The sequence below is a fragment of the Pectinophora gossypiella genome, chromosome 25 (assembly GCF_024362695.1).
Source record: "Pectinophora gossypiella chromosome 25, ilPecGoss1.1, whole genome shotgun sequence".
NCBI lineage: Eukaryota > Metazoa > Arthropoda > Insecta > Lepidoptera > Gelechiidae > Pectinophora > Pectinophora gossypiella.
The window spans coordinates 79,282-106,487 of NC_065428.1; the positions used below are offsets into that span (position 1 = coordinate 79,282).

Consider the following 27,206-nt stretch of genomic DNA (forward strand, 5'->3'; position numbering starts at 1 on the left):
AAACATAGATACCCATTCGGGAATACAGCCGTGATGCTGTGTAGCCCAAATAGGGTAGTCAGAAACAGACATTAACCACGCTTCGCAGAGATTTTTGTTAGACCGTTCGTGTGCGTAACGAAAATGGGGAGGAAGCAAAAGAAATATGTCAGAATCTAAAGCAATGGTCCATTGTGGTGGAACTGTGTACCACTAACATGGCGTCAATACGATCAATGGGATTGCTGGAGGGAAATTGTGCCGAGGAAATTGAACTAGAGAATGTTGTAATTGTTGGCATATAATAGAGATGTTTGCAGCACCGCATAGTTGCAGACTGTGTCGCTCCGGAGCAGTGTGAGAGGAGCGTGGGGAATGAGCAATCACTGGTTCGATTCAGCCGCGCCTCCCCCCGCCGTGTAACCGCTGTCGTGACGCGGTTTCAGTGTTAAAATAACATTACATACTGAAACGTTAAGCTCGCTATACATAGAGGCAATGTCCCGGATGGGGACGCAGGAACTAATATGAAAATGCGCCGCGTCTTGTTGCGAAATTCTGTGTGAACCTGTGAATATGCAAACTGTTTCCAAAATATTCCCGACTGGGAACGCTACCGACGCCGTGTCTGTGTTAATCAAGGTTTAGGACCTGTTTTACTACTAGCTAGTAATTTTCAATTAATTTAAAATTTGTACCGGGTAAGACCCTCAGCGCTCCCTATTTGTCCGACCAAGTAGTTGACGCTATCTGCGGCAATAGTCACATCAAAAAAGAGAAATAAACAATCAGACAGCTTATCAGCAGCTTAGATTAAAGGAACAAGGACACCGACACTGACCCTGCCGACGTGGTCGATTTCCCACATTCAGCACTTATTGCTGTCGGCCCACTAGAGTCGATTAATTCTTTCAATTCTGTCAGATGGCGCCCTGAGCCGGAGCTCGCGCCCATCTGGGCACCCTCTTAAATTTTGTACCGGGTGAGAGTCTTCTGCGTTCCCCATTTGTCCGGACAAGTAGTGAATGCCATCCTGCCGAACATGATTTCTTCCGTTCTGTGATCAGCAAGTAAGTACCACAAAATATGCATGCGTTAGATGAACATCGCCTACTGTTGTACCTACACTATGCACTTGCATCTTATCTGCATCCACTTACTGCGAGATAATTGCATCTCTGCAGCGCAACAGGATTGCAATTCTCACGGTTGCATTACATGCATGTACGTTTTTAAATTAACACTTCAACTGAATTCATTCGTTTCATTTTCCATGATACTTATAACCACGCCCGTATCCTTATTGTGTTACAATAATGATAACTTAACAGTATTTAAAATTATATGTATTGTTAAAATGTAATTCAATTAAGTTATAAATAAATCTAATCGATTTACAAAGATTCGATTCAAAATATTTAATCAAATTCACTATTAAAATGAATTATAATTATTTTCCGTTTGATTAATATTATTAATGTTAAATAATACCCACACTCCACCAATAATACTCCACCAACCCGCTGTGGAGCAGCGTGGTGGAGTATGCTTCATACCCCCTTCGGTTGATTGAGGGGAGGCCTGTGCCCAACAGTGGGACGTATATAGGCAGTTTATGTAATACCCACACGTGCAAGTTATTTGGTCGGACAAATGGGGAGCGTTGAGGGATCTCTCGGAACAAACTTAAGACATCAGGCCTGAGGGTGCCCAGTCGGGCCCGTCGTACCTCGGCTCAGGGCGTCGTCTGAGGGGATAATATTTGAAATAATAATTAATTTTACTCTTCGGGCCGAGAGCAATAAGTGCTGAATGAAAGAAACCATCGACCACGTCGGCGGGGTCAGTATCAGGGTCCTTGTCCCTCCAACCCTAGTGGTCCTGAATGAGAGATAAGTGATCTGCCGTATTATGTCCATATCTACTAGTATATCGTCGTGGAGCGGCTGTCGCGCCGCCCCTCTCAAGACGCGGTCGGCACCACGTCCACAGTGTATGTAGTATACATCCCCACTCCTCGCCAGTTATGTTCAAGTGCCATTTAAATAATCACTTTTAAAGATTTACACAGAAAGAGAAAATTTAAATAGAAAAAAAATCTTGAATAAATCTCAACTCTTGTCAAGATGTCGGTTTTTTCGATTAAAATTTTCTCTATGTGAATTTCCCTAAGCATGGGTAAGTGATATAAAAACAAAAAACATTTACTTACACAGTTTACACATAGTAAAGTATTTTGTTTGGGTCGATACGTGATAAATATTAAATAACGTTAAAAATACCGCTTTTCCGTTAATTCATTCTAAATACAAAAAAAAAAAATTCTTACTCGTACGTGATTAGAAATTGTAGCTTTTGTCAATCATGAGGAGCATGTGACCACGGGATCCTCATCACGTCCAAGTAAGAATGATTCGATTTTTTTCTAGTTCTAAAACGAAAAAGTCTTTAAAGTAAATTATCTGTAATTTGGTAATCGTTCCCCGTGTGATCTTTAAGTGAACCCAGTCCGGGCCAGTGCTTTCGGTCTTTTCTCTTTGTGGGTTCCATTGTATAAATGAACCTGCGACACTGGTTCTATGTCTCCGCTGTGCTATCTCCCGCGGCGCTACGACAAACGTCAACAGTTTATATGACGCGAGTCCGTAAACTGACACACTGGTACAAAGCGTTTATACCACCGTGCAGCTGGTACGGACGACAGTTCACGACAGTAGTCTAAGTGGACGTCACTTATACACGGGTTGTTTTTGTTTAAACAAAATGCCAAACGGAAACAGGTCACACGATGACGCGAGTCCGCAAGCTGACACACTGCCACAAAGCGTTTACGCTGTGCCTCGCGACAGTGGAAGTAGCTTATCCGTGCTTCGGAAGGCACGTTAAGCCGTTGGTCCCGGTTATTACTTACTGATGTAAGTACGTAGTCGTTACATGAGTCATGTCAGGGGCCTATGGTATTTGGTCAATGAATATCCTTCAAGGTCTTCCTCTGCCAGCCCTACCACCAAACTTCGCTTTATAGTATACTACTTTCGTAATCCTATCAAATATTACAATTAGTAAAAAAAATAAAAGTATGCACGATATTGGAGTTTATGGAAATTGAATTCCTAAGAAAAGGAAAGAAAGCACGGACACAAAATTTAGTGAGGTGTTCATCTTGCGATGGGTGTACCTCTGACTACCCCAATTGGGATACAGTTGTGAGGTTATCTATGTATATAAGTATATACGAATTCCTAAGAAAGGAATTCTACGCGCTCGAATTCACGGAAAACGACTTATGCTGTCAGCAACCTAGAATACCTAGTCTAGGCGCTCCGAGCTGCAATCAAGTACTAGAGAGTAGATTAGTCGGTGATGTAAAATGACACGTGTGTGGAGGTGGCTAGGTGTAACCTGGTGTGAGGCGCCCGGGAATGGCGGGAAATAAAATCTGCATCCCGGGAGCGCTGCGTACTATATGGACTTCGGAAACTTTTTTTTTGACGTGCGTGACTTTTTGTAGATTTGCCGCAAATGACATTAATTACTAGGCCAGGCCACCAGACCTCACCAGATTGTACACGACACGACATTTATATGGACGGGCTTACCTTCAGAACAGGATAGGACGCAAAGCTTATGACCTAATGGGGGAAATCAAATTGCCTTTTGTCATTAAGGCAGATGAATCCGGTTTTTGGTCAAAAGGAATTTCTTTACTTAGACGAAATCCAGGTCCTTCATATCATCATATTTAAGTCATGACATAGAATAAAGAATAATATTACGTATAGAACGGTCAGTCTTTAAAACTCGTATCGGGTGCTGATGTCACCTCTTTTGGTTCTTAGTTTAGTCTAAATGGCCGTAAACCATTAAGGAGTAAGAGGGATGCCCGCGGATTGTGTCTCACTCGCACTTACGTGCTAGGTGGCACACGGTAAGAGCGAGATTTTTATATGGAGTGTCCGGGCTGCGCTCATACGTTTCAGGACTCCGATACCGACCCCGCCCGCGTGGTTGACGATTTCCCTCAATCAGCGCTCATCGCTATCGACCCACTAGGGTCGATTATTTTTTTCAAATACTTATTTTTACTCTCAAACGACGCCCTGACCCCAGGTTCGCGCCCAACTGGGCACCCTCAGGCCTGTTGTCTTAGACGATGTACCGGGTTAGAGCCTTCAGCGCTCCCCATTTGTCTGGCCAAGTAGTTAATGCCATCTGCGGCAAATCTACAATAAGTCACGTCAAAAAAAGCGCTCATACGAATATTATAAAAATGTCCCAAGTTGTCAGTTGCAGTGTCTCCGTATAAGCGAGTTCCCAAGTAAATGTGTGTCGCGTGGCACTTAGCATACGCCATCAGGGCGCATACTGCACGCGAGCAAGCGGGTGGGGTGTGTCACGTAGCGCGTCTTGATGTTGCTGAGGACGATACAACTGCTGCCTGAATGCTGGAACTGCTGATTGGCTGTTTATTTTTGGAATTGTCTCTGGTGGACTGGGAAGAACGAAATGGGAAAGAATGCTTAAAAAAAAGGTTAGTACTTATAAGATTCAGCTGCTTGTCTTCCCGGGCATGTCGTAAAAACCGACAGAGGGATTGTGTCCTCTAACATGATGGACTAATGTTATGGGCGATAGGCTGATCCCTTATCACCATACGGTTCATCATATCCAGCTTACGACATCGTATCAACAGTGGCTGCAAGTTGTCTTTGATTACTTGTGGCTCTGCCCACCCCATTAGGGATAACGGGCGTGAGTTTATGTATGTATGTATGTATGTACTTATAAGATTAACCGTCTGAGAACCGATTTGATCAGGCAGTCAAATTACTGAATAGTATAACAAAATTGTATGCTTTTTTTTAAGAACGCCTAGTGCCCTGTGCAGAGGCTTTTCTAGCAGCTTCTTTTATACAGGTTGTGAGAAGCTGCAGTCTCATTAAGCGGATAAAACGTTCGTTATGTAAAAATTGACGATTCAAAGCGTAATTATGTTACCTATTGAATAAAGATATTTTTGAATTTTATAATGTCGTGTCGTAGAGTAGCATGGAAAATGCTGCACCGACAAGAGCGTGGCTCTTAAATTGATGATGACGATGTGTCGTAGAAACCGACTGGCGGGGGACAATTGACGAGATATATGGTTCATCGTGTATGGCTCATCATATACATTTTTAAAGAGTATTTACAACGGGAACATTCCCACTTTGGCAAAAAATAAAAAATAAATAAAATAAAAAATCGTTTATTACCTCCACAACATAATAGTAATAAGTTACATTTTGACTTATTTAACATATGTTTGTGGAGGCTGGAGCGTAAACTAGGTTACCCTGTACTATAGGCTCCAGGCCTCCACCTCCAGAATAAATATGGATACTAGGGAGTATGTTTCTGCATACAATAATTATGTTTAGCAAACTGAGCAATAAACGCGAAAAGAAAGAAAAAAGAATATTAATAAAAAAAAATCAGTTAGAGTTTAGGTAAAATAAATAAGTGTGAGTAAGTGTGTGTGTATGTTTGTGTGTGTATATATGTGTGTATGTGTGTGTGCGAGTGTGTGTGTTTGTGTTAACATGAGTGCGTGTGTGTATGATGGAACATTCCAGGATACAGGCACACCACTAACGCCCACAAACCCGTGCGTGTTGTTCATGTATTTACAACAGCTGCAGTACTGAGCAATATGTATCGAGGTGGGGTAATTAATTCAACAAACGTGATTACCATTCATCACAATATTGGAACTCTCACTTATAGCTCGCCAACACACCTGCGCTTGGCACTCCCGGTATGAATGTAGGATTGGATACCTTCGTGTTGGCTTTGTTTACATTATCCTTTTTTCTCTTTTTATCAGTTTCAGCTCAGTTTATGGGTACCATAATAATAACAATTCCGTGCTTCAAAGTTACTACTAAGTTACTACATATTGTAGTTACATGAATCATGTCAGGGGCAATAATAATCCTGACACCAGACACACGAAATAAGAAGAGCCATAATAATCACGTCACAGCCTGTAACTACATATCTAAGTCTAACTCATAACATAACAACACAACATAAACTCCCGTCAATTTCCTATCGGGGTAAGCAGAGACTTATGGAATTCCATTTCCAATTCATATTGTCATATAATTAAGGCTTTTCAGTAAATAAATTTAGGGTGGTGGAGTAAAAATAAAATCACTCGTAATGTTCAAAGTTATATTTTCCCTTTCTTAAAAAATATAATCCAGAACACTTGCTTCTAATCTCTAACCGCCGCCATCTATTTTCCTTCCTCTCTCTCCCTCTCACTCCCCCTCAGGACACGTTCATAAACTTCACCTCATACACATCACATTTATAATAATCTTTCATTCCCACATAAATATATTACTATAATATTTCTTTGCTTTTGTGCTGGAAAGTGCTGGAAAGAGTTGAAGAAAAGAGAACCATATTGAAGACTATAACCGAGAACCGGAGAGGAAATATGATTGGCCACCTGATACGACACGATTCATTTATAACAAACGTTATAGAAGGAAGAGAGGAAGGGGTAGACCTAGGAGAACATTTATGATACAAATAAAAGAGAAGGTGCAGGTCGTGTCGTTTCGGGAGGTGAAGGTTTTGGCGGGAAGAAGAGAGGAATGGCGATTACTCCACCGACTAGAGCGCAGCTCTTAAATAGAGAGAGAGATTTCTTTGCTTACATTTTTACCCGAGGGTTATATCTTTACTCGGTGACTCGGGTCAAGTATCTGTTGATCAACAGTATCTGGCGTACAAACGACCTCGATGGTTATGGTACCCACATCGTGATAACATCAGGTCGAATGCATAGTGTGTACTGCAAGTACTGACATTGATGTTACCGCGTGTAATAGATGAATACTTCCACGTTGTTTGCTCCACGAGAAGCGACCAGCTGAGATTGCTTTATGTGATACATACACACATTCCATACATACCTACAACCTAAGCTGACGACTATATCCCAATTGGGTTAATCAGAGCCAAGTACCCACACCTCACCGAGCTTTCTGTTTGACCAACGTGATAGTGGCGAGCCGTATTGCCGTTCGTAATGGAGCCAACTGTGTTAGTGAAAACTGCACTTAAGATAAATTAATAACTCATTGGTGTAACTCCGACTTCTACCTACAACAGGTACCTATAAAACTTCAAGCTAAATAAGGACTGGCAAGTACAGGCGAGTATTATTTGTACTCTCTGTGTAACGGCCTCAGCGGTCCAGTGGTTGAGCATAGTGCTCACGATCCGGAGGTCCCGTGTTCGAATTCCGATGGGGACATCATCATCAGCCGTACGACGCCCACTGCTGGGCATAGGCCTCCCCCAAGGATCTCCACGACGATCGTTCCCGGGACATATTATCACAAAAAATCACTCTGTGATCCCTAGTTTGCTTAGGACATTGCAGGCTATCACCTGATTGTCCGAGAATAAGATAATCCGTGCTTCGGAAGGCACGTTAAACTGTTGGTCCCGGTTACTACCCTCAAAGTGCCTCATAAAGTAACTTTTGTGATACGTCCCCACTGAGATTCGAACGGGTCCTACAGGTCGTGAGTAGTGTTGGGTTCTTACCCGGAAAATTCCCGCGTTTTGGGAATTTTCCCAATTCTGAGGGAAAAAACCCGAAAAATTCCCATTTCAAGGGAAAATATTTTTTATCGCATATATTTGTATTAAAAGTAAGGATTTCCAACAAAGACCATTTAAATATAATGTATGCCTACTTATGCCCAATTTATCTTCTGTCGTAGTGTCGTATGAACTCTTAAAATACTTAAAGGAGATCATCGGATTTCGGCCCAGAAGTCAAAGTGCCGGCCAAAAAATAATTTTGCTATATTCCGTTAGATCTTATCCATATGAGCATTTATTACTATGGCACCAAAGCTGTAGGGTCAATATCTTCGGTTTTATTCGATTTTAAAAAACTGTATTTTTCATACATTTTAGGTGAAAATGTAAAGTGCCGGCCAAGTAACAATAATGGTATATATCCTTAGAACTTATCCGTCTGAGCATTTATTACTATGGCACCAAAGCTGTAGGGTCAATATTTTCGGTTTTATTCGAATTAAAAAAAAACTGAATTTTCATACATTTTTGGTGTAAATGTGAAGTGCCGGCCATGAAACAATATTTGTATATCCCGTTAGAACTTATCCATTTTACCATTTATTATTAGGGCACCAAACGTCTATGACCATTATTTTGACTTTTGTTGGACTTTACGTTATAGTTTCTGTGTGAAAAGTGCCGGTCAGCAAAAAACACATGTCAAAGCTATCGAGAAGATACCTGTAAACATTATTCACTATGACAAAAACGTGTATGACCATTAATTAGTTTGGCTTTTGTTGGATTTAAAAAAAAACTTGATTTTTGATTCATTTTGTATAAAAATAAAATATAACAGGCGCGTTATTTAAAAGATCGTCAGAATGTTTATTACTATGGCATTAAACGACTATGACCAATATTTTGAACTTAATTCGATTTTCCAAAAATCAAAAAAGTTTTATCTAGTGATAATGTAACTATCTTGCTAAAGGCGTAATATGGTGGTCGTCTTTTGAAAAGTAGGTTTGCGTTTGACCACTACCTTACCTGATGGTGATACACGCTTAAGAAACTATTTTTTTTTAAAGAAAAGTGTATACAAGGAATAAACAGTGGGGTGATAGAGGTACCTACTATGTTATCGGCCGAGTAGCACCAGGACATTGTGATAGGCATATTTGCAAAGTACAACTACCCGACTCCTGTTTTCCCTAACAGATACTTCAGACGTCATGCCAATATACGAGTTTCGTCACTAGATGGCAAGCTTATCTTTGGAGGGTGGTAACCATTTACAGTCAAGGTGAATCAATACCATAATTCAACCTAAACTTAGGCCGTAACGTTGAGTCGAATGCAAAAACTACAGCCAACGTCATATCTAAAATCAGATAGTATTAATATAGAAGTTCACCTAACAACATACAAAACAAAAACACAAAGTATTTATCTCACTAATAACTAGTCATTGGGAAAGCTCTGCTTGTTGTCATTGTTAAAATGTATAAAAAAAAGTTTTTTTAAAAAGTCCAATAAAAGCCAAAGTCGACATTTGGTAGTATAGTAAAAATACGTCGTTCAAGTCGTTTACCAAAAGATTTGACTTATTTTGTTTCGCTGGCTGACATTTTTCCCATTTAAACCAAAACGGAAAGAGACACGAATAAAAAGTCAAGATAACGGTCAAAAATGTTTTGCGCCAGATTATTAAATGTTCTAAAGGTCCTTTGTAATCCGCCGTACCGCATTTTTTACCCAAAGCACTTTATTTTCATACAAAATAAATGAGAAATCAAGAATTTTAAAATCCAATTAAAGCCAAACTAATGGTCATACACGTCTGGTGTCATAGTAAAAAATGTTCAGAACAATCTACTCGAAAGGTTTGACACATTTTTTTTCTCTGACCGGCACTTTCAAATTTGGGCCGGCCAAAGTATGGAAAGCCGATGATCTAATTGGAAATATATTTTGAATGGAATGTTCGATTTTAATAATTTCATGCAAAGATATCTACATATTATAGGATATATAGGATGCTTTTGGCACGAGAGAATGTCATCATCGAGGAGCAACATGGTTTTGTGCAAGAAATTGGGAGTTACGAATACCTACAGATATTATTTACTTGAACTATGAAAAAGCTTTTGATCGAGTTCCTGTCACACCATTGATTGCTAAATTAGAGCCCTTTGGAATCAGAGGCAATGTCGTGAAGTGGATTGAAGACTTCCTGTCAAATCGCACATTCTCTGTGCGCATCGGAGAATCATACTCTGTTCCCAGAAAAGTCCTCAGCGGTGTGCCGCAGGGATCGGTATTAGGACCTATTTTATTCAGTATCTACCTTACAGATCTTAAACATGGTATCATGTCTGATATATCACTCTTTCCAGATGACACGAAAATAACAGGGAATCCACTTATTAGCCATAATATAATCCAAGATGATCTTGATAGAGTAATTGCTTGGACCCGAGATTGGCTAATCACATTAAACGTAGACAAATGCACTGTGTTGCATGTTGGCAGTAACCACCCCACGTTGAGTTACACCATTGACTCAAAACCTCTCGAGTGTGTTAAAAAACAAAAAGACCTTGGCATAACGATAACACATAATCTAAAGTGGGACGAACACATTATTGGAATCACTAAGAAGGATAACTCCCTCTTATACATAATTAGAAAAGCTTTTTATCATATAGATACGGAATTGTTTCTTAGGCTTTACAAAACTTACTTACGTCAAACCGCTGTTAGAACATGGGTTTCAAATATGGAGACTTTACTATCGGAAGGACATTGCACTACTAGAGAGAGTCCAAAGAAGAGCAACAAAGATGGTAACAGTACTGGCTGGCCGGAGTGGACCTTAGCGGGGGCCGCAGGACTCTCACCTCTGGCTTGACTTCATTGGCCAGCCAGAGTGGGGCGTTAGAGCTATACGCTCGCAGGGTGGAAGTGAAAGATGCATAAGTCGCGAGTTGGTAAGGCGGGTAAACCGCCTCGCAGAAAGCGGTGTACACCTCTTGACACCCTGAGATGCTCACAACCTTGTTGCTGCCTTGCCGTCCAGTCGCGTCGGCTAGATAGGTGGCCCAACCAGTGAGTGACGAGTCACCGCCTGCCCAATGTATCTCTGTTATTAACATTGGTCGAGCAGGCGCCATAGTCCCCCATAGCCCCAGTATATAGGTTCACTAACCCCCAACCCAATAGCCCAGTTCCTTTTGTTCCCATAATCTGCAATAGTCCTACACGAACCAGGGATTGTCTTTGGGTGCACTCCCATAGTGCATACAGGGATAATCGCCGGTTGGTGTCACAACACATTTAGAGTAAATTGTCTTAAGGGGCCTCTACGTGTTGGCTTCGGCCCCACGCACGCCTTCCAAAAGTCCGGGACTCCATGACAGACCCGACCCGAGACATGGAAACGACATACAAATAATAATAAGATTAAAAACAATTAAATAAAAAATATTTTCCCATGATTCGGGAATTTTTCGGGTGTTTATTTTATTTTCCCATATTTTCCCGATATTTTTTCTTTCCCACCCAATTTTTTCTTTCCCTGCCCATCACTAGTCGTGAGCCCAACGCTCAACCACTGGACCATGGAGGCCGTCAATGTGCTATTTAAACTCTATTACTTAGTAATTATAATAAATAAACGAATGAATACTCGAGTGGGTCCTCCAATCTCAGCACCTGTACGGTCGGCGCTTCGCTGACCGCCCCGTCCTGTGTGACCGAACGACTTTCACTTTAAACAGGGCCCTACTCGGGATTAGGGACCCCTGAGCCGTTGTGTTTGAAGTAACATACAACGCATGTCTCACGCCCGTGATGAGATGGAGGAGCTACAAATAATTAGAAGGCAACTTTTAAGACGAAATACCTATTATGGAATTTCATTGTTCTAGAGGAATTACGACTTCAGGTAGTATTGGAAATGAAATGTAGAAACGGAATAAAAAAATCAACGTCTATTTCATAGAGATGTGAAATTACAAGTTAAAAGGGGGTTGCGGGGGAGGAACAATGTCAACTAAGCGCCTACTAAATAAAAATAGCAATCCGTATTCATCCTGTCGGAACTAATAAATATCAACCAGGCGTCGATCGCCAACATCCATAGTCTGCTTACCCCGGTGGGAAATAGAGTTTATGTATGTCTTTAGATTCCGCACTATATTTTCCTTCACCATGAAGTACATAAAGTAAGCTCCTCTAATGTGATGTGAATTATTCATGAATCAGTCATGAATTTATTTATTGATTAATTTAAAAATACAAAAAAAAAAAAAAAATATGAATTGCAAAAGCGGTATATAAAGCGAAAGTTGATGGTAGGGCTGGCAGAGGAAGACCGAGAAGGACTTACGATGACCAAATTGGAGATTTCTTTACAAAAGGTTTAGGTAATACGATCTGCTCTGAACCGGCGTGCGTGTATGAAGCGATTGATGAATGTGGAGGAAGTAAGCGAAGTGCGTCAGGACCAAAGCAAATGGAATTCTATAGTCTCTGCTTACCCCGGTGGGAAATAGGCGTGAGTTTATGTATGCATGTATGTATGTTAAAAATATAAATGAATATTCAGTTTCAAGTCCAACCTGAGATTAGAACCCGTAACTTTACACTGTAATGTCAGTATGTCACGTGTTTTATAAAGATCCAACAACCGGCACTGGAGCAGCGTGGTGGAGTATGCTCCATACCACCTGCGGTCGGTTGGAAACTGGACAACTACGAGATATTTTCTACTTCCAATAGATATTTATACTGTTTTAAAGATAACATAACACGCTCACGACTATATCCCAATTAGGGTAGTTAGAGGTACATCCATTACAAGATGAACTGAGTACTCACACTTTAACGAGCTTTCTGTTAGACTAACGTGATAGGTGGTGAAGAGATTGCTGCTAAGCAATAAGGCCGGCTATTGTACTCTTTTGTTTTGTATTTTCTGACTTGTTATGTTACTAACTCACTTTTTGTGCATGATTTGGTGTGGATGGAAAGAAAATAATTGGAATATCTCATCATTCTGGAAATGTCGTTGTTGTTTTTACTCCACGGGATCGAAATGAAATAAAAATTGAAATTGGAACAAAACCTTGTTTCAATTGAATAAAGCATGACATATTTCTTCTGAAAATCGCGTTCATGTTTTCGAATGCATTTAAAACATAATATTGTTTACTTAACTACTTATATTATATTTCTCTCTGTCTTGTTGATAAATGCCTTCAATTTGTGACAAAGATAATAATGTGAACAAGGTACGAATAACTATAATAATATTATGGAAACCGTTTATTCAAAAATAAGTATTTGCTTCAAAGAGCTTGATTGAGATAAACATTTTATCTAGAATGTTCTAGACACAAACAAGGCATTTCTAGTGTTTAATTTCACAAAGCAGACGAACTACGTAAACAGACTGCTTTCATCTTTGGGGCCGCATAAATATCATTGAAACATTCAACTAAGCTTCGAACATAAATAGAAATAGAAATATTTTATAGCGACCAAAAAAAATACGTAATTACTGAGTAATAGTTAGCATTTGTTATTCGTGAATTTTATAGTACTTTAGCGATGAGCCTACAAAGTTAAATATTCAGAAATAACCTTTGTTTTATGACCGCAACCAATGTTTAGAGAATTGGAATGAATTCTCGGAATAAACGGCATAGACTTTGTAATGGCGACTGCACACGTAATTTTTGTTATGTTCTTGATGTGTTGGTCGCTGTTGAGTGTTTTGTAATTTCTTCACCTCCGTTGTACGAGGTTGCCTTTGCTATTCTGAGAATAACGATATATTTATACATAATTATAGTATATTTATACATATTGATCGATAGAATCCAAAAAACCACGCTGCGTTCCAAAACAAAAATAGCAGACGTAGCGAGAAAGGCTGCTTGCTTGAAATGGGACTGAGCTGGACATGTTGCCCGAATGCCCGATGACTTCTGGGCCAAAAAAGCTACAGAGTGGGTTCCTGCAAGTGCTGTCAGACGTCGGGAAAGGCCACGGAAAAGATAGCGCGACGAGTTAGACCGCTTCTCGAAACGGTAGCGCGAGCAAGCTGGGGACAGGGAGGAGTGGAAGAAGGGAAGAGAGGCCTTTGCCCTACAGTGGGACATTGCTATGGGCTATTAATAATAATAATTTATACATAACTTAGTGTAAAATCGAACTATTGTTTTTTTTCGTAGTGTGGATTTTACCACAGTTATGCAAAGGAGCCCCGCCACTTTCTTTTTATGCTATTCTTCACGTCTTAAGGTGGGTACTGATTGGTGTTCCGAGGCGTAATGTAATGTGTTACACAGCGAGCGTTCGTGCTGTCAGTACAGGAAAATAAGGCGCTCGTAGCGAGCATCAACACTGATTATAAGCACATGACGTAACATATCATGCTCGCTGCGAATGGTACAATACGCCTCGTAACACCGGTCAGTATCCACCTTTACAAGAGTAGCTTTGCTCACGCGCCTTACTAGGGTTAGGGAGGTGAGTTTAATATAATATGTGTATTGAATGTATGTGTGTGTATTTGCAGGTGAACGAGTAAGAAGTGACGTAAGCAAAATAATCTGGCTGCTGGTGTGAAATATCAATATTGCACGCGCGGAGCAGGCGCAAAGTGCTTCGTTGGTGATTTTGCCTCTCGAAGGGTGTGACTTTACCCATGCGGAAAAATATAACTACCCCATAGTTTACACACACACACATACAGATAGTTTATATCTTAAGCCATTATGTAATCTCTTCACTGTTTACTTTGTACTTTAATTACAGTGTCAGCACTTGAATATTATAATGTTTTTTAAGAACCACCTCACGGGTGAACACTGACATTTATGATACAGGTTCTTACCGAGTATAAGAGGCAGGGTATTTTATTATTATACGTACCAACATGTTTTCTGTATTTTTTGCTAAAAGTTTGAATGAATGTTTTGAGTCATTATCTTTCGTCGCTTCATACTCTAATATAAATTATACTTACTTATACTTAACTATGGTTTACTAGTAGTACCCTTTACGTACTCGGCAATATTCGCACATTTAAAGAAAGAAAACAATTTCTTTTTATTATACAAAAACACTACCTCACTTCCTGTCATCCCCACTACCGCACTCACATGATGGCCGCCTAGTGCGGCGCTGCCTCATTCCTTTTCTGTGCGCGGCAGTGTTCGCACGTAATAATAGCACAAAAATATATTTTTTCTCAAAAAAAAAAAAAAAGTAATAATGCCGAAACAAAAGCGTTCTGCGGAAGAAAAGATGGAATATTATAAAAATAAAATTCGGAAATATGAATTACGACGACAAGGTAAGCATTTTGATTTATTTTGTAAAATGCCAGGAGGTTAACTGAGGGTTAACACAACGGCAATTAACTGTGCCTAAGGCTGGTCGCGAACTAGCACGTGGCACATAAAATTTAGCCTAGAGGTTAACCGCGAGTTAACACAATGGCAATAAAATAGCCTAGAGGTCGACCGAGAGTCGACACAATGGCAGTTTATTAAACAAAATGGTGTATGTACTTTCCAGGCGCTGGTCAACAACCTAACCAGAGTCCCTCCGGTTATACACCATGCATGGACTATTCGGAAGAAGGGCCTATAATTGAGGCGATACCAGTGGATCCTGTCGATGATACAGTAAACGATAGTGACGACTCCTTCGAAACCATCCCGTCTACTACAGCTGATCCGGTATTAGACCCGTCATCAGGTGCCGAAGAAACAGTTCCTAATAATCCTGAAATCGAGAACGTGGTACCTGAAATAGACCCGGAACTTTTACAAGCCTTAGGCGAAGTAACAGAAGGGACTCCTGAATTCGGGGAAAAGATCCACGAAAACCTAGCACAACTGTGGGCACCCCTGCTTAAGAAAGGATTATCAAAGGAGAGTAAGGAAAAGCTTACGAAAGATTATCTTATTCCCGAAAATTGTAAGTTATTTCAAGCACCTAAACTAAATGCTGAAATAACAGCAGCTATTTCAGAACTAGCAAGGAACCGGGACAAGAAAATGATGGCAACCCAACAACAGTTAGGCATTGGCCTAACGGCTGTCAATAGAGCCATGACAATCCTTCTAACCAGCGATAACAAAGTTAAGGCAATGAAGTATTTAAGCGACGGGTGCCGCATATTATGCGATTTACATCAGCAACAGGGTTATTATCGAACAAAATGCATAACGCCTTGCCTTGATAAATCGTTCTGCCAAGTAATACAAGACGTAGAAAGAGACGAAACTCTGTTTGGCGCTAAGTTGTCGGACCAAATAAAGGCCTCTAAGGCTATAGAACGTCAAGGCCTTCAAATTAAGAAGTCTAATCCGAAACAATCTACGTGTCAAACCACAGCTGGACGACCTGCATCTGTTCCGGGAAACTGGGCAGGTCCTGCTCGCTCGACGAACAGGGGGGGGCGAGGAGGCAACCGGAGAGGCGGTCATGCACCGCAGCACAACGCACCGCGAGCCCCTCCACCGCAAGCTCAGACATCAACCCAGCAACAAGCTGTCAGGATGCGTGCACCACCGCAGCAGCAGCAGCAGCAGCGCCGCTAAATCAGGTACACGCAGGGCGTATACAAACGTATTATTACTCTTGGCTTACGGTTACAAAAAACGCTGAAGTTTTAGATTGGATCCGTAACGGAATTACCATACCCTTTTCTGGTGAAGTTCACCAATTCTCAATACCGAAACCTAAATGGTCAATACAAGACAGACAAGAAATGATTTCGTCAATCAACAAGTTAATAAAGTTGGGGGCTATTACAAAATGCTATCCGTCAAACGATCAGTATTTATCAAAAATATTTTTAGCTCCTAAGCCTAATGGCGATAAAAGATTCATTCTAAATTTAAAATCACTTAATAGATTTATTTCAAATTCACATTTTAAAATGGAAGATTTTAGAACCGCATGCAAATTAATACCAGAAAATGGATACTTAGCTAACATTGATTTAAAAGAAGCCTATTTACTTGTGCCTGTCTCACTAGAATATCGCAAATACCTTCGATTCAATTTCCCATACGACCATTATAACTCTCTCGAAACCTTTGAATTCACAGCTATGCCATATGGACTCTGTATAGCCCCAAGAATATTCAGTAAAATTATGAAAGAAGCCATTACAACTTTGAGAAGTAATGGATTCAAATCTGTTACATATCTCGATGATATTTTATGTATAGGGAAAGATTATAATGAATGTATGGCAAACGTAACAGAAACATTAAAATTACTAGAATCCTTAGGATTCGTTATAAACTACGATAAGAGTTCACTTATACCTAAACAGGCTTGCAAGTTTTTGGGCTTCGATTTCAACACGGTTAATTTAACATTATCATTACCTAAAGAAAAACGTGTAACGATTAAATCTTTACTGGAAAAAATTAAAACTAACACTAGATGCAGTATTAGAGATTTTGCTAAGTTAATTGGTACGCTCACAGCTGCGTGCCCAGCCACAAAATATGGTTGGGTATATACTAAGATTTTAGAACGAGAAAAGTATCTGGCTTTAAACAAGTATAAAAATTATGACTCTTTTATGAATATACCTAAAAACATTTTTCACGATATAAATTGGTGGTTAGAAAACATTTTTATAACATTGAATCACATGCGACCCTTACCTTATAAATTAGAAATTTTCACGGACGCATCCAAATCCGGCTGGGGAGCATTTTGTAATGGCGTAAGAATAAATGGAAAATGGAAAACTGAAGAACTTCACTTTCACATCAATTATTTAGAGTTGTTGGCAGTTTTTCTATCACTAAAAACTCTCGCAAAAGATACAAATAATTGTTCAATTCTGTTGCGCGTAGACAATACAACAGCAATTTCTTACGTCAACCGTATGGGGGGTATACAATACCCGCACTTAAATAAATTATCTACCTCCATTTGGCAGTGGTGCGAAATGCGAAATATTTGGATATACGCTTCGTATGTAAACACAAAAGATAATTATGAAGCTGACCATGAATCACGGAAGATAAATCCGGATATCGAATGGCAACTGTCAAATACAGTCTTTAATAAAATCGTGAAGGCTTTTGGAGAACCAAAAATTGATGTTTTCGCTTCACGAACTACTGCCAAATGTAGTAATTATTTTTCATGGAAACAGGATCCAGATGCAATTGCCGTTGATGCATTTACTGTTACTTGGAACACATTTTTCTACGCGTTCCCGCCGTTTTCATTACTTTTGAAAACTATCCGAAAAATTATACAGGATAAGGCTATAGGCATTTTAGTATTTCCAATGTGGCCATCTCAACCATGGTATCCACTTCTGACAGATATTTTGTCATCTGAAATTATGGTTTTTAAACCAAGTAAAGAACTTTTATTTTCCGATTACAGACGCGTGCATCCCCTACACCGACAGCTTACGCTGGGTGCCGCGAAAGTCTGCGGACAGCATTTGTGCGGAGAGGGACGCCAACATCGGCACTTAATCTGATGCTTGCTTCACTCTCAGATAATACGCTTAAACAGTATAATGTAAGTTTGAAATTTTGGTGGCAGTATTGCGCCAGTAACGGAATTGATACATATGAAGGGTCAATTCAATCTGTTATTAGTTTTTTATCCGAACAGTTTGACAAAGGCGCGTCTTTTAGTTCCTTAAATACCCACCGATCGGCTCTCTCTTTATTATTGGGCGGTCATATTAGCTCCGATGGTAATATAAAACGTTTATTAAAAGGAGCGTTTAAATTACGACCGGCAGCACCTAAATATAATTACACATGGAACCCACAAATTGTATTAAATCACATTTCTAATTGGTATCCAAATTCAAATCTAACAATAGAAAAAATTACTAAAAAACTTGTCATATTGCTTGCTTTATGCACCGCCCATAGAGTTCAAACATTTTCCTTAATAAAAGTACAAAATATAAACATTACGCCAAACGGAATATACATAAATATATCGGATATTATTAAGACGTCTGCCCCGGGGCGAGAGCAGCCCGTCCTACATCTTCCCTACTTTTCTGAAAACCCTTCTATATGCCCAGCTACTGCGTTAAAAGATTACTTAACGATAACTGAACATATCAGACCAACAGGCGTGGACAGGTTACTGTTGACCCATAAACAGCCACACAGATTTGCCACATCACAAACCATAAGCAGGTGGTTAAAGCAAGTATTATCAGAGAGCGGAGTAGACACATCCATTTTTAGTGCCCATAGCACGCGTCACGCGGCCACGTCTGCCGCAGCGTCCGCTGGTGTCTCCATCGAGACTATCAGACGCACAGCAGGCTGGACCGAAGATTCTAACACATTTGCAAAATTCTACCATAGAAAAATAATAACTGGAAATGATTTTGCTAGCTACCTATTAAATCCATCGCATTTGGATCCTACTGATTAGACATATATTTAATTATTTATACATATGCATGAATAAAATTGTTAAGATTGATAATATAAGCCGGGCGATAATTAGAAAATAAAATGTCTTTAATTATAAATCTATATTTTATTTTTTGCAAAACTTCCCTATCTCTAAACATCTACTAGTAAACCATAGTTAAGTATAAGTAAGTATAATTTATATTAGAGTATGAAGCGACGAAAGATAATATAAGATCAAACGAACTTCTTGAAGTGAAGTTCGATCATTATTATCTGAGTCGCTTCATACGAATAATATAAATTCCCACCCTCCCACGTAACCCAAGAAAGGTCAGTTTTGCGATTTAACTCAAAAGAGTGTATCATAGGCCAAGTGGAACTGGCAAGCTCTAAAGGAATGAGGCAGCGCCGCACTAGGCGGCCATCATGTGAGTGCGGTAGTGGGGATGACAGGAAGTGAGGTAGTGTTTTTGTATAATAAAAAGAAATTGTTTTCTTTCTTTAAATGTGCGAATATTGCCGAGTACGTAAAGGGTACTACTAGTAAACCATAGTTAAGTATAAGTAAGTATAATTTATATTATTCGTATGAAGCGACTCAGATAATAATGATCGAACTTCACTTCAAGAAGTTCGTTTGATCTTATAATATATATTACATATTTTCTTAGTATTTTTATTCTGACACGCCTCAGATTGCTGTGTAAGAAATTGCACGTCAAAAAGAGAAAAAGGTGTCTTCTAAGTACCTAATACAAGTTAAGTTAGGTAGTTCGTACGTAGAGCACACCTCAGCTAGACCGAGAGTAAAGAAAACATAAAATACATAGATAATAATTGAGAAATTCAGAATGACCAGCTTTATATAGACTTATAATCGTTGTTACAGAACCGAGAAGGTCGATTTTTGTTTTGTTAATTTGTAAAATAAAATAAAAATGTTTGTGTCGTGAGGACAACATCTAATAGGTATGGCTAAGTGCGCTTCACTTTGTGTTTACGTTATCTTTGACATGAAAGTAACATAAAATAAGAGTTTTTGTTAAGAATTTATCTGAAAAAGTACCAAGTATTTTTATATTTCAAGTGTACTCGAAGTAACTGTTTACTTTATCTTGTAGTCAATGTAAAGAAAACATGGAAATTTTGCGACAAGAGGGTACAAAGCTCAGGATAGAGATAAGTAAACTATTGTCAATATATTGTTCAGTACTAGGTTGTATTTGTACCTACGTTTGTATGATAACTTAGATTACTCTCAAGGGTACAAGTGGTCCACGGTCTTTATCTTAATTATATTTTTCTAATTAAAGCACATAATAACGGGTTCTTACCGCGCGGGTTCTTACCGCGTGAGATATGAGACTCCCGTCTCATATCCCCATTTAAACGCGGTAAGAACCCGTTATTAGGTGCTTTAATTATGATAATAACCGCGTAAACTTAAAACAATGTATATTTTTCTAATCAGAAAAGCAAGGTTTGTGTAAAAAATACCTTTTATTTTACCTTATCGTATTCTTATAAGCTTAGACGAGGTGATTTAACATAGATGCTACCGTGTAGAGCAACAAGCGTTTAGAAGACAAACCTTTGTTCTGTCGGCCACAGTTGACTGGAATTCGCAATTGTGGTACTTGTATAGTATCTATAAATTGTATTAAATATGAGAATTAAAACGAAGAATGTAGATTTGCATGCGTTATGGTTATTAGAAGTGGGAGGGCGCGAGAGGGCGTCAAAGGGCGCGTTTTAGGGCGAGGACACGGTACTATCACCTCAGGCTTGTACTGTCTACGGCTGTGGCCTTTATGCTATTAAGTATACATAAATTCATGTCAGTATTAGGAAAAGTCAAAAAAACTAATTGTCAGCCGAAAGTTCTTAACAAATATTCGTCCTACAATTTTTTGCGGCAAAAACAACTCGATTCTCCAATCCACCCTGAAAAACCTACAGCTGGACTGTTCCGATTGTCCTAATCGGATGTCGGCACAAAGTCGGCACTATTACAAGTAAAAATTATGTAAATCTTCAATTATAAATGGATAAAAGGCTAAAACTGAGAATAAGAAATAAAAAAGGTACTTACATAAGCCGCAATAACACTGAATTTACATTTTAATCACAATCACTTTACGTCCAGATAGTTGTGTTGTCACACTTTCAGTCTTATTACAGTATACACAATTTAGCATTGGTTTTTTTTCGTAAAGCCCTGCAAGATATTTATAATGCGCCTTTGTATGGGCTTGTGATGTGTATGGCACGTGAAGGTACTTGCTCGGGCTCACTACCATTTCACATTCGAATCCCTACAAATACCGTCGAGGCAACGTCCGTCACCGTCCGCGCTCCGATCGCAACTGAAGAACTGACAGACAGGTGACGAGCCTTCCCCCACTCCCCGACGCCGACGTCAGAGCGCTGCAACTTCACTGCAATCATCAATATACCTTTCACGTACTCATGAGTTGTCATAACGCGCCGTCATATTTTTTATTGATTTATTTATTCAATTCAATATTTCAGTTATTGGTCGTGACATAAGCCATTTCAGGGACCTTTGGCGGCTCAGTAATAACTCTGACACCAGGGTTGATGAGGTTGGTAATCCACCTCACAACCCACACGATAGAAGAATAAGAATATAAATTAAATATAATTATAAAAACTAATAAGTGCAGTGTATAGGTTTGTAAAGCGACGGGTTTACAATTAGCCGGATTGTCATTGCGTATGCAAACGTATTACAAAACGGCCCTAATTTTGATAACGGCTAGCCTTAAAGTAATATGGTGGATTATGCAATCTGCCTGCGACATATACAACATAAATGGACCATCCATGTATAATCTGAAATATTTTTTAAATATGTCGTAATAAAATAACAATGATTTATTTGCAAAGGATTCGGGATAGGACAGGTTTCAGGTACTTTTTTTGTATTTTTAATTTATTTATATTTTTTAATGCCAGCCCATTCAAGAAGACATTTTTTAAACTTACTGAGTTACTCTCCTCTTGCTAAGAAAATGCGCTAATCAAATAACGCGTCAGAAAAAACTCAAGAGTAGCATTAAATCGCGGCGAGTCATCGACATTCTGCCAAGACAAGGAAGAGGCGTTCCGGGACACGAGATATATGCGGCTGTATCGGGACAGCGGGACATTACCCGGGACGACCGGGACATTGCGGGACTTCGATACTTGAACGCAGGAAATGTCGATTGTGCACGCAATTTGCATTCCTTCAAGTAGTTTTGGCTGAACTTAAGTTTGTGTAGTGGAGTCGAATGTTGAATAAAGCCTTTGTAGTATATAAAGTATATCTTTGGTTAATTGGTGCTTATATTATATTATAACCGTTTAATCCTAGTTGAACACTCTCCGTGGTGTAATAGTTAAAGCGTTGGGCTCACGATCTGTCGGTCACGGTCCAGGTTCGTTTCCCGATGTGGACATTATCGAAATCACTTTGTAAGACTGTCCTTTGTTTGGTAAGAACATTTCAGGCTTGAATAACTTGACTGCCCGAATGAGTAAGATGATTCCGTGCTTCAGAGGGCATGTCAAAGCCATTGGTCTCGGTTATTAGCAGTAAAAAACACCTACCCGTAGTGGAGCTGTGTAGTCCTATGTTATAAATAAGCTGTCTTAGGAGAACATGTCGTATGATAGTGAACTGTACCTACTATTACATTAAAAACTTGTACATTTTATTTACAAAAAAATAATCACGTTGTTCTAACAGAAAGCTAGGTGAGACGTAGGTACATAGTTCTTGTGATGGGTGTAGCTCTGACAACCCCAATTAGGATATAGTCGTGAGCTTGTGTTGTTATTTTATTGGGTAAATGGTGTGTAGTCATTAAACATATGTGTAGTCTTTATCGTTACAAAGATGTTTGCTATTGACATAAGGCATGCTACATCGGTGCGGGGGGGGGTGTCGCTTCTATACATGGTGTTATTGTTTATTCTGTGGTAAACTGCAGTAGAGGGTATTTATTCGACGGCTTGTTTAGCAGTAGGTGATTATAGTGAGCCGTTGGAGGGTTATTGTGAGACCATTAACATGCTAAGTAGACGGATCCCCCCCACACCTCGCCACCATATAGCTCACTGAAGGCATTTGATTATTAACATACTCCGTACAGTCATGAGTAATATCATGTACCCACTTTAGAACCCTGTTGCACTATCATATTTGACATTTAATGAGACTTACGGTTTAATTTGTCAAAAAAGTTAATGTGACATGGTATCAAACTGTACCTATACATATTAGTACTCGTGACCGTACACCCCGCCGGTTGTTCTTCTTCTCTCGTGTGGACTGTGGGTCAATGACCAACCTCACCAACCCTGATAAATACTTACAGGACGTTAGTGAAAACGCAACGAAAAGTTTGAGGGATGATTCGAACCATGATTCTAAGTTGAAAGTCGCAAAAGTATTGAATTGAAAATAATTAAAATAGACACTAACATTGTCATGAATTTTCATGCATGAATCATGCTTTGTTACGGTGTCACTATCACCCACACGTACTTGTATGGCTACCTGTACGTACTTGTACGGGGTGTAAGTGACATCGTAAGGAATACTGAGGGGGATGATTCAGACAATTGTCGGGGCCGTGCTGTAGGCTACCGACGGGGTCACAGGTGGTTTGAGTTAATATCAAGTGGAATTTTCCATTGCAAAAGTATTTTAAAAATACACAAAAAACGTCATGAATTTTGCGACGGAAAATTACACTTGATACCACTCAACTCAGAACTCAGAATCATGGTCTGAATGATTCTCCTCAGTATTCGTTACGATGTTACTAACACCCTGTATAATAGAGTAATTTCGGTAATTCTACATAAAATTGTTTGATTTGATTTTTAGTAAGTACTAAAATACATGTACTCAAATAAAGATTATATTATAATTTACGATCTGTGCATTGGCCCCTGGTTTCCGTTTCACCTTTGTTCATGCATGCGTCGATATCAGCATGGACATGAAGCTATCGACCAGCTGTGTACCATCTGACGAATGGTCCACTGAACACGATCGTCCTATCACTCAAGGTGTCATGTTGATAATGTAATAACAGCGTGGGGCGGCGTGTGGCTGCGTGGTGAGCCGTGTCGTGGCGTGTTGATGCGTGGAGCAATACGTCACAGTTTGCGGAGTGGCAGACGGTGACGTCACGTGAAACAAAAGATTTTTGCTTACCTTATAGGAAGGTAGTGTAAAGAGGAAATGGTGTTAAAATACAGATATGTTTCAGAAATTTATAAAGTGGTGTTTACCTGAAGGGCACAGCTAGATGTTATAGACCGGCGAGCATGAGACAAAGAAAACTCCCTTTGAATTTGTACAATGTATAATTTTGAATATACAAATTTATTTAGTTAACCATAGGTAGGTCAAAAACCCTATGGAGGGAGACAGGTCGCGCTTTGGTCCGTCAGGTTAATTGTCACTCCGTAACAACCATGGGATATCACTAGATTTAAAACACTGTCCGTACACCTGTAGGCACCTCACTTACTCGAGGACCTCCGACTATCAGGCCTACCTGAGGCGTTCCGGAATACCATACAGGTGATGCGTTGAGGCCGGCTCAGGCCAGGCGTGCTGGACGATGGCGGCGCAGCGGGCCAACTGTTACGCAGCTGGCGGGCTGCACGTCCACCGGTCAACCTCGCAGTCCTTCACCGGGCCTTATCCGGTGTGTTGACAAAAGGAGAGGCGCGGCACATCCACATGCGCGCCGCACAAAGGGAAGCTTCGACGTGCAAACAACCAAGGCAAGCTCCGCCGAAATGAAGCTTGAAATAACTTGCAAACGCAGAAGAAAACAGTAGCAATCTTCATTCACAAAATTTGTTGAAATAGTCTGATCCAATCATAAACTTCTTCTTAGATTAAAACTTGCAAAACGTTAGAAAATTAAACTTGCAAAAACGTTAAAACATTAAAACGTTAAAACTTAAAGAAAAAAAACCCCATCTGCAACAAGGAATGGCAATGATTAGCATGTGGTTCAGCTGACAGCGTGGCAATGCAACTCACGAGTGTAAAACAAAGAAAATAACTTACAGGTTCATCCGGGATAGTTGGGCATCGCTCGGATGAAACCTAAACCCACCCACTGGACCTTCGGCGATGGGATTTCAGTGATGTTGCTGAAAACAAGGACCTCGAGGTTATCACAAAGTTGGTGCAAAAATATGCACGAAGAATTGCGAGGACTTACCATCTCGGTTAAGTTATTTGTTTAAATCGAGACATCGGCTCTTGATGTCGCCGATAAATCGTGGCTTTTAATTTGCCCACATTATTGTTACGGCAGTGGAGTCTCCGGCGCTCTCGCGACGTCCCCACTTTCCATAACCTGTCTCTCAGCTCAGCCAGCTGTCAGTCTGACACAAGAACCACGAACAAAGTTGCCAAACTAGAAAAAATCTACCAAACCATAAATTCGCCGAATCAACGACAACAATCGATCGACTTGTTTGATCCAAAACCTAAATAAAATATAATATAATTTCAATAAATGTTGCAGATAATTAAATATACCAAATTTTGAAAAAATAAAATAATCAAAAATATTCGGGCCCATCGATAACCCTGCAGCGCCATCTGCGATTTCCTGCGGGTAAAATATAAAACAACGATATATCGCCAGAAACCACAAGATGTCGCTACAAGGCTCGTTGGTCCGAAATGCTTCGTTACAATACCCCCCTACCCACGAGAGGTTTCGAACTGGGTGAGAAACACGGCTGCCCTCAGCCATAGAGCCTGGAGCGCACAACCAGTCTAAATTTATCAAATTTAAAAAAAAAAATCTGTCACAGAAGACGAGACAACTAAACAATTTATAAAAAAACGTAACGAAGCACAACTCAAACATCTAAACAGCACAACCCTAAGCACAACAATTACCCCGACCTGATATTCATCACCATTCATTGATCACCTTTCACTTCTTTCATAAAGTAGCACCCAGTATCCATTTCACTGGGTGTTACCCACATTCATACCCCTGTTGAGCTGACAACTCTCTTAGTGTCACTCGATCCCCAATTCTGAAGACAAAGACAAAAAACAAAACACAGTTGTTGGTGGCTTATTTAAGGAGTCACTACCCGCTCCGTCGAAAAACAAAAAAAATAGTCAACCTAATGAGGTTCCCTATCAAAAAAAAAAATTCCTAATAATGGCTACTATAAAGCCTAAAAAAAATGTTGTCACGAGCAACGTATAAACTATACTTAAATAGTTGGCTATAATCGCCTATACAAAAAAAACATAAAAATATGAAACGCTATATTGGGCGTTCATAAAAACGCTGCGTTGCAGACGCAAGTGTGTATGGGCCTTATCAGCGCACCATAAACACACTAAAAAAAAAATCATTAAACATAAACAAACATAAAACATCTATTGGTAAATGTACCTAGTTATTTTAAAATCAAAAGACTAATTAATAGTCTTTAACTACATAAAAAAAAAAATGTGTTTGTTATAAATAGGTTGTTACTTGGTCCTAATGACACAAGTAAACACACCAAAGTTTTATATTTCTAAATTAAAATGTTATGAAAGCTAATTATGAAAAGGAAAAATACTGTAGCTTTCTTTATAAACGTAAATTTTGAAATTGAGCCAAAACAAAGATCCAAGCCGGTAAAATGTTTTTTAAAAAAATATGACTAGGGGAATACAGGGCAATTCGGAAATTAAATTTTTATATCCTTTATGTGCCAAGAACCTAAGTTCTTGCCACTAAATGAAACTAATTCGTACACCAAGGGTGATAAAACTTTTTTGACTACGCACTGCTCGTACTTCGGGGCAAGTTTCGAGGCTTTAAAATTTGCGGCGTCACTCTGTACGTACGTTTTCCGCCACACTACTTGACCTTCGCGCAAAGTATTAACGTTACGGCGTCGCAGGTTGTAGTACTTCGCGTTCGTCGTGTGAGCCTTCTCGATATTAACTCGAACCTTATTAAAAATATCCCGAAGGACCCCAAATTCACCCGCATACTCGTCCCTTGGCATAGAGATCTCATATTCCCTGTCATCATTATAAAAAGAACCGTTAATAATTGGTTCCCGGCCATGGACTAAAAAGAATGGACTAAACCCAGTGGTTTCGTTCACCGCACT

At 39.6% G+C, this 27,206-nt stretch overlaps 1 protein-coding gene and 1 long non-coding RNA gene across 2 annotated transcripts; one reads left to right on the forward strand and one right to left on the reverse strand.

The window, feature by feature from the left end:
- Positions 1–14,862: 14,862 nt before the first annotated feature.
- On the forward strand, positions 14,863–19,028 carry LOC126378257 (uncharacterized). The gene is made up of 3 exons (XM_050026459.1): positions 14,863–14,938; positions 15,163–16,198; positions 18,016–19,028. The coding sequence occupies exons 1-2, from the start codon at positions 14,890–14,892 to the stop codon at positions 16,191–16,193; spliced, it is 1,080 nt and encodes a 359-aa protein (XP_049882416.1). The 5' UTR covers positions 14,863–14,889; the 3' UTR covers positions 16,194–16,198; positions 18,016–19,028.
- A 5,363-nt stretch (positions 19,029–24,391) lies between these two features.
- Positions 24,392–25,563, reverse strand: LOC126378259 (uncharacterized). Its single transcript, XR_007568070.1, has 2 exons — positions 25,286–25,563; positions 24,392–25,214 (listed from the first exon to the last, which is right to left on the reverse strand). It is a non-coding gene; the product is annotated as an uncharacterized LOC126378259 (long non-coding RNA).
- Between the last annotated feature and the right edge of the window lie 1,643 nt (positions 25,564–27,206).

Coding starts and splice junctions, on each gene's coding strand:
- LOC126378257 (XM_050026459.1), top strand. CDS start 14,890: ATGGAATATTATAAAAATAAAATTCGGAAATATGAATTACGACGACAA. Junction 14,939..15,162: donor ATATGAATTACGACGACAAG/GTAAGCATTTTG, acceptor TGTACTTTCCAG/GCGCTGGTCAACAACCTAAC.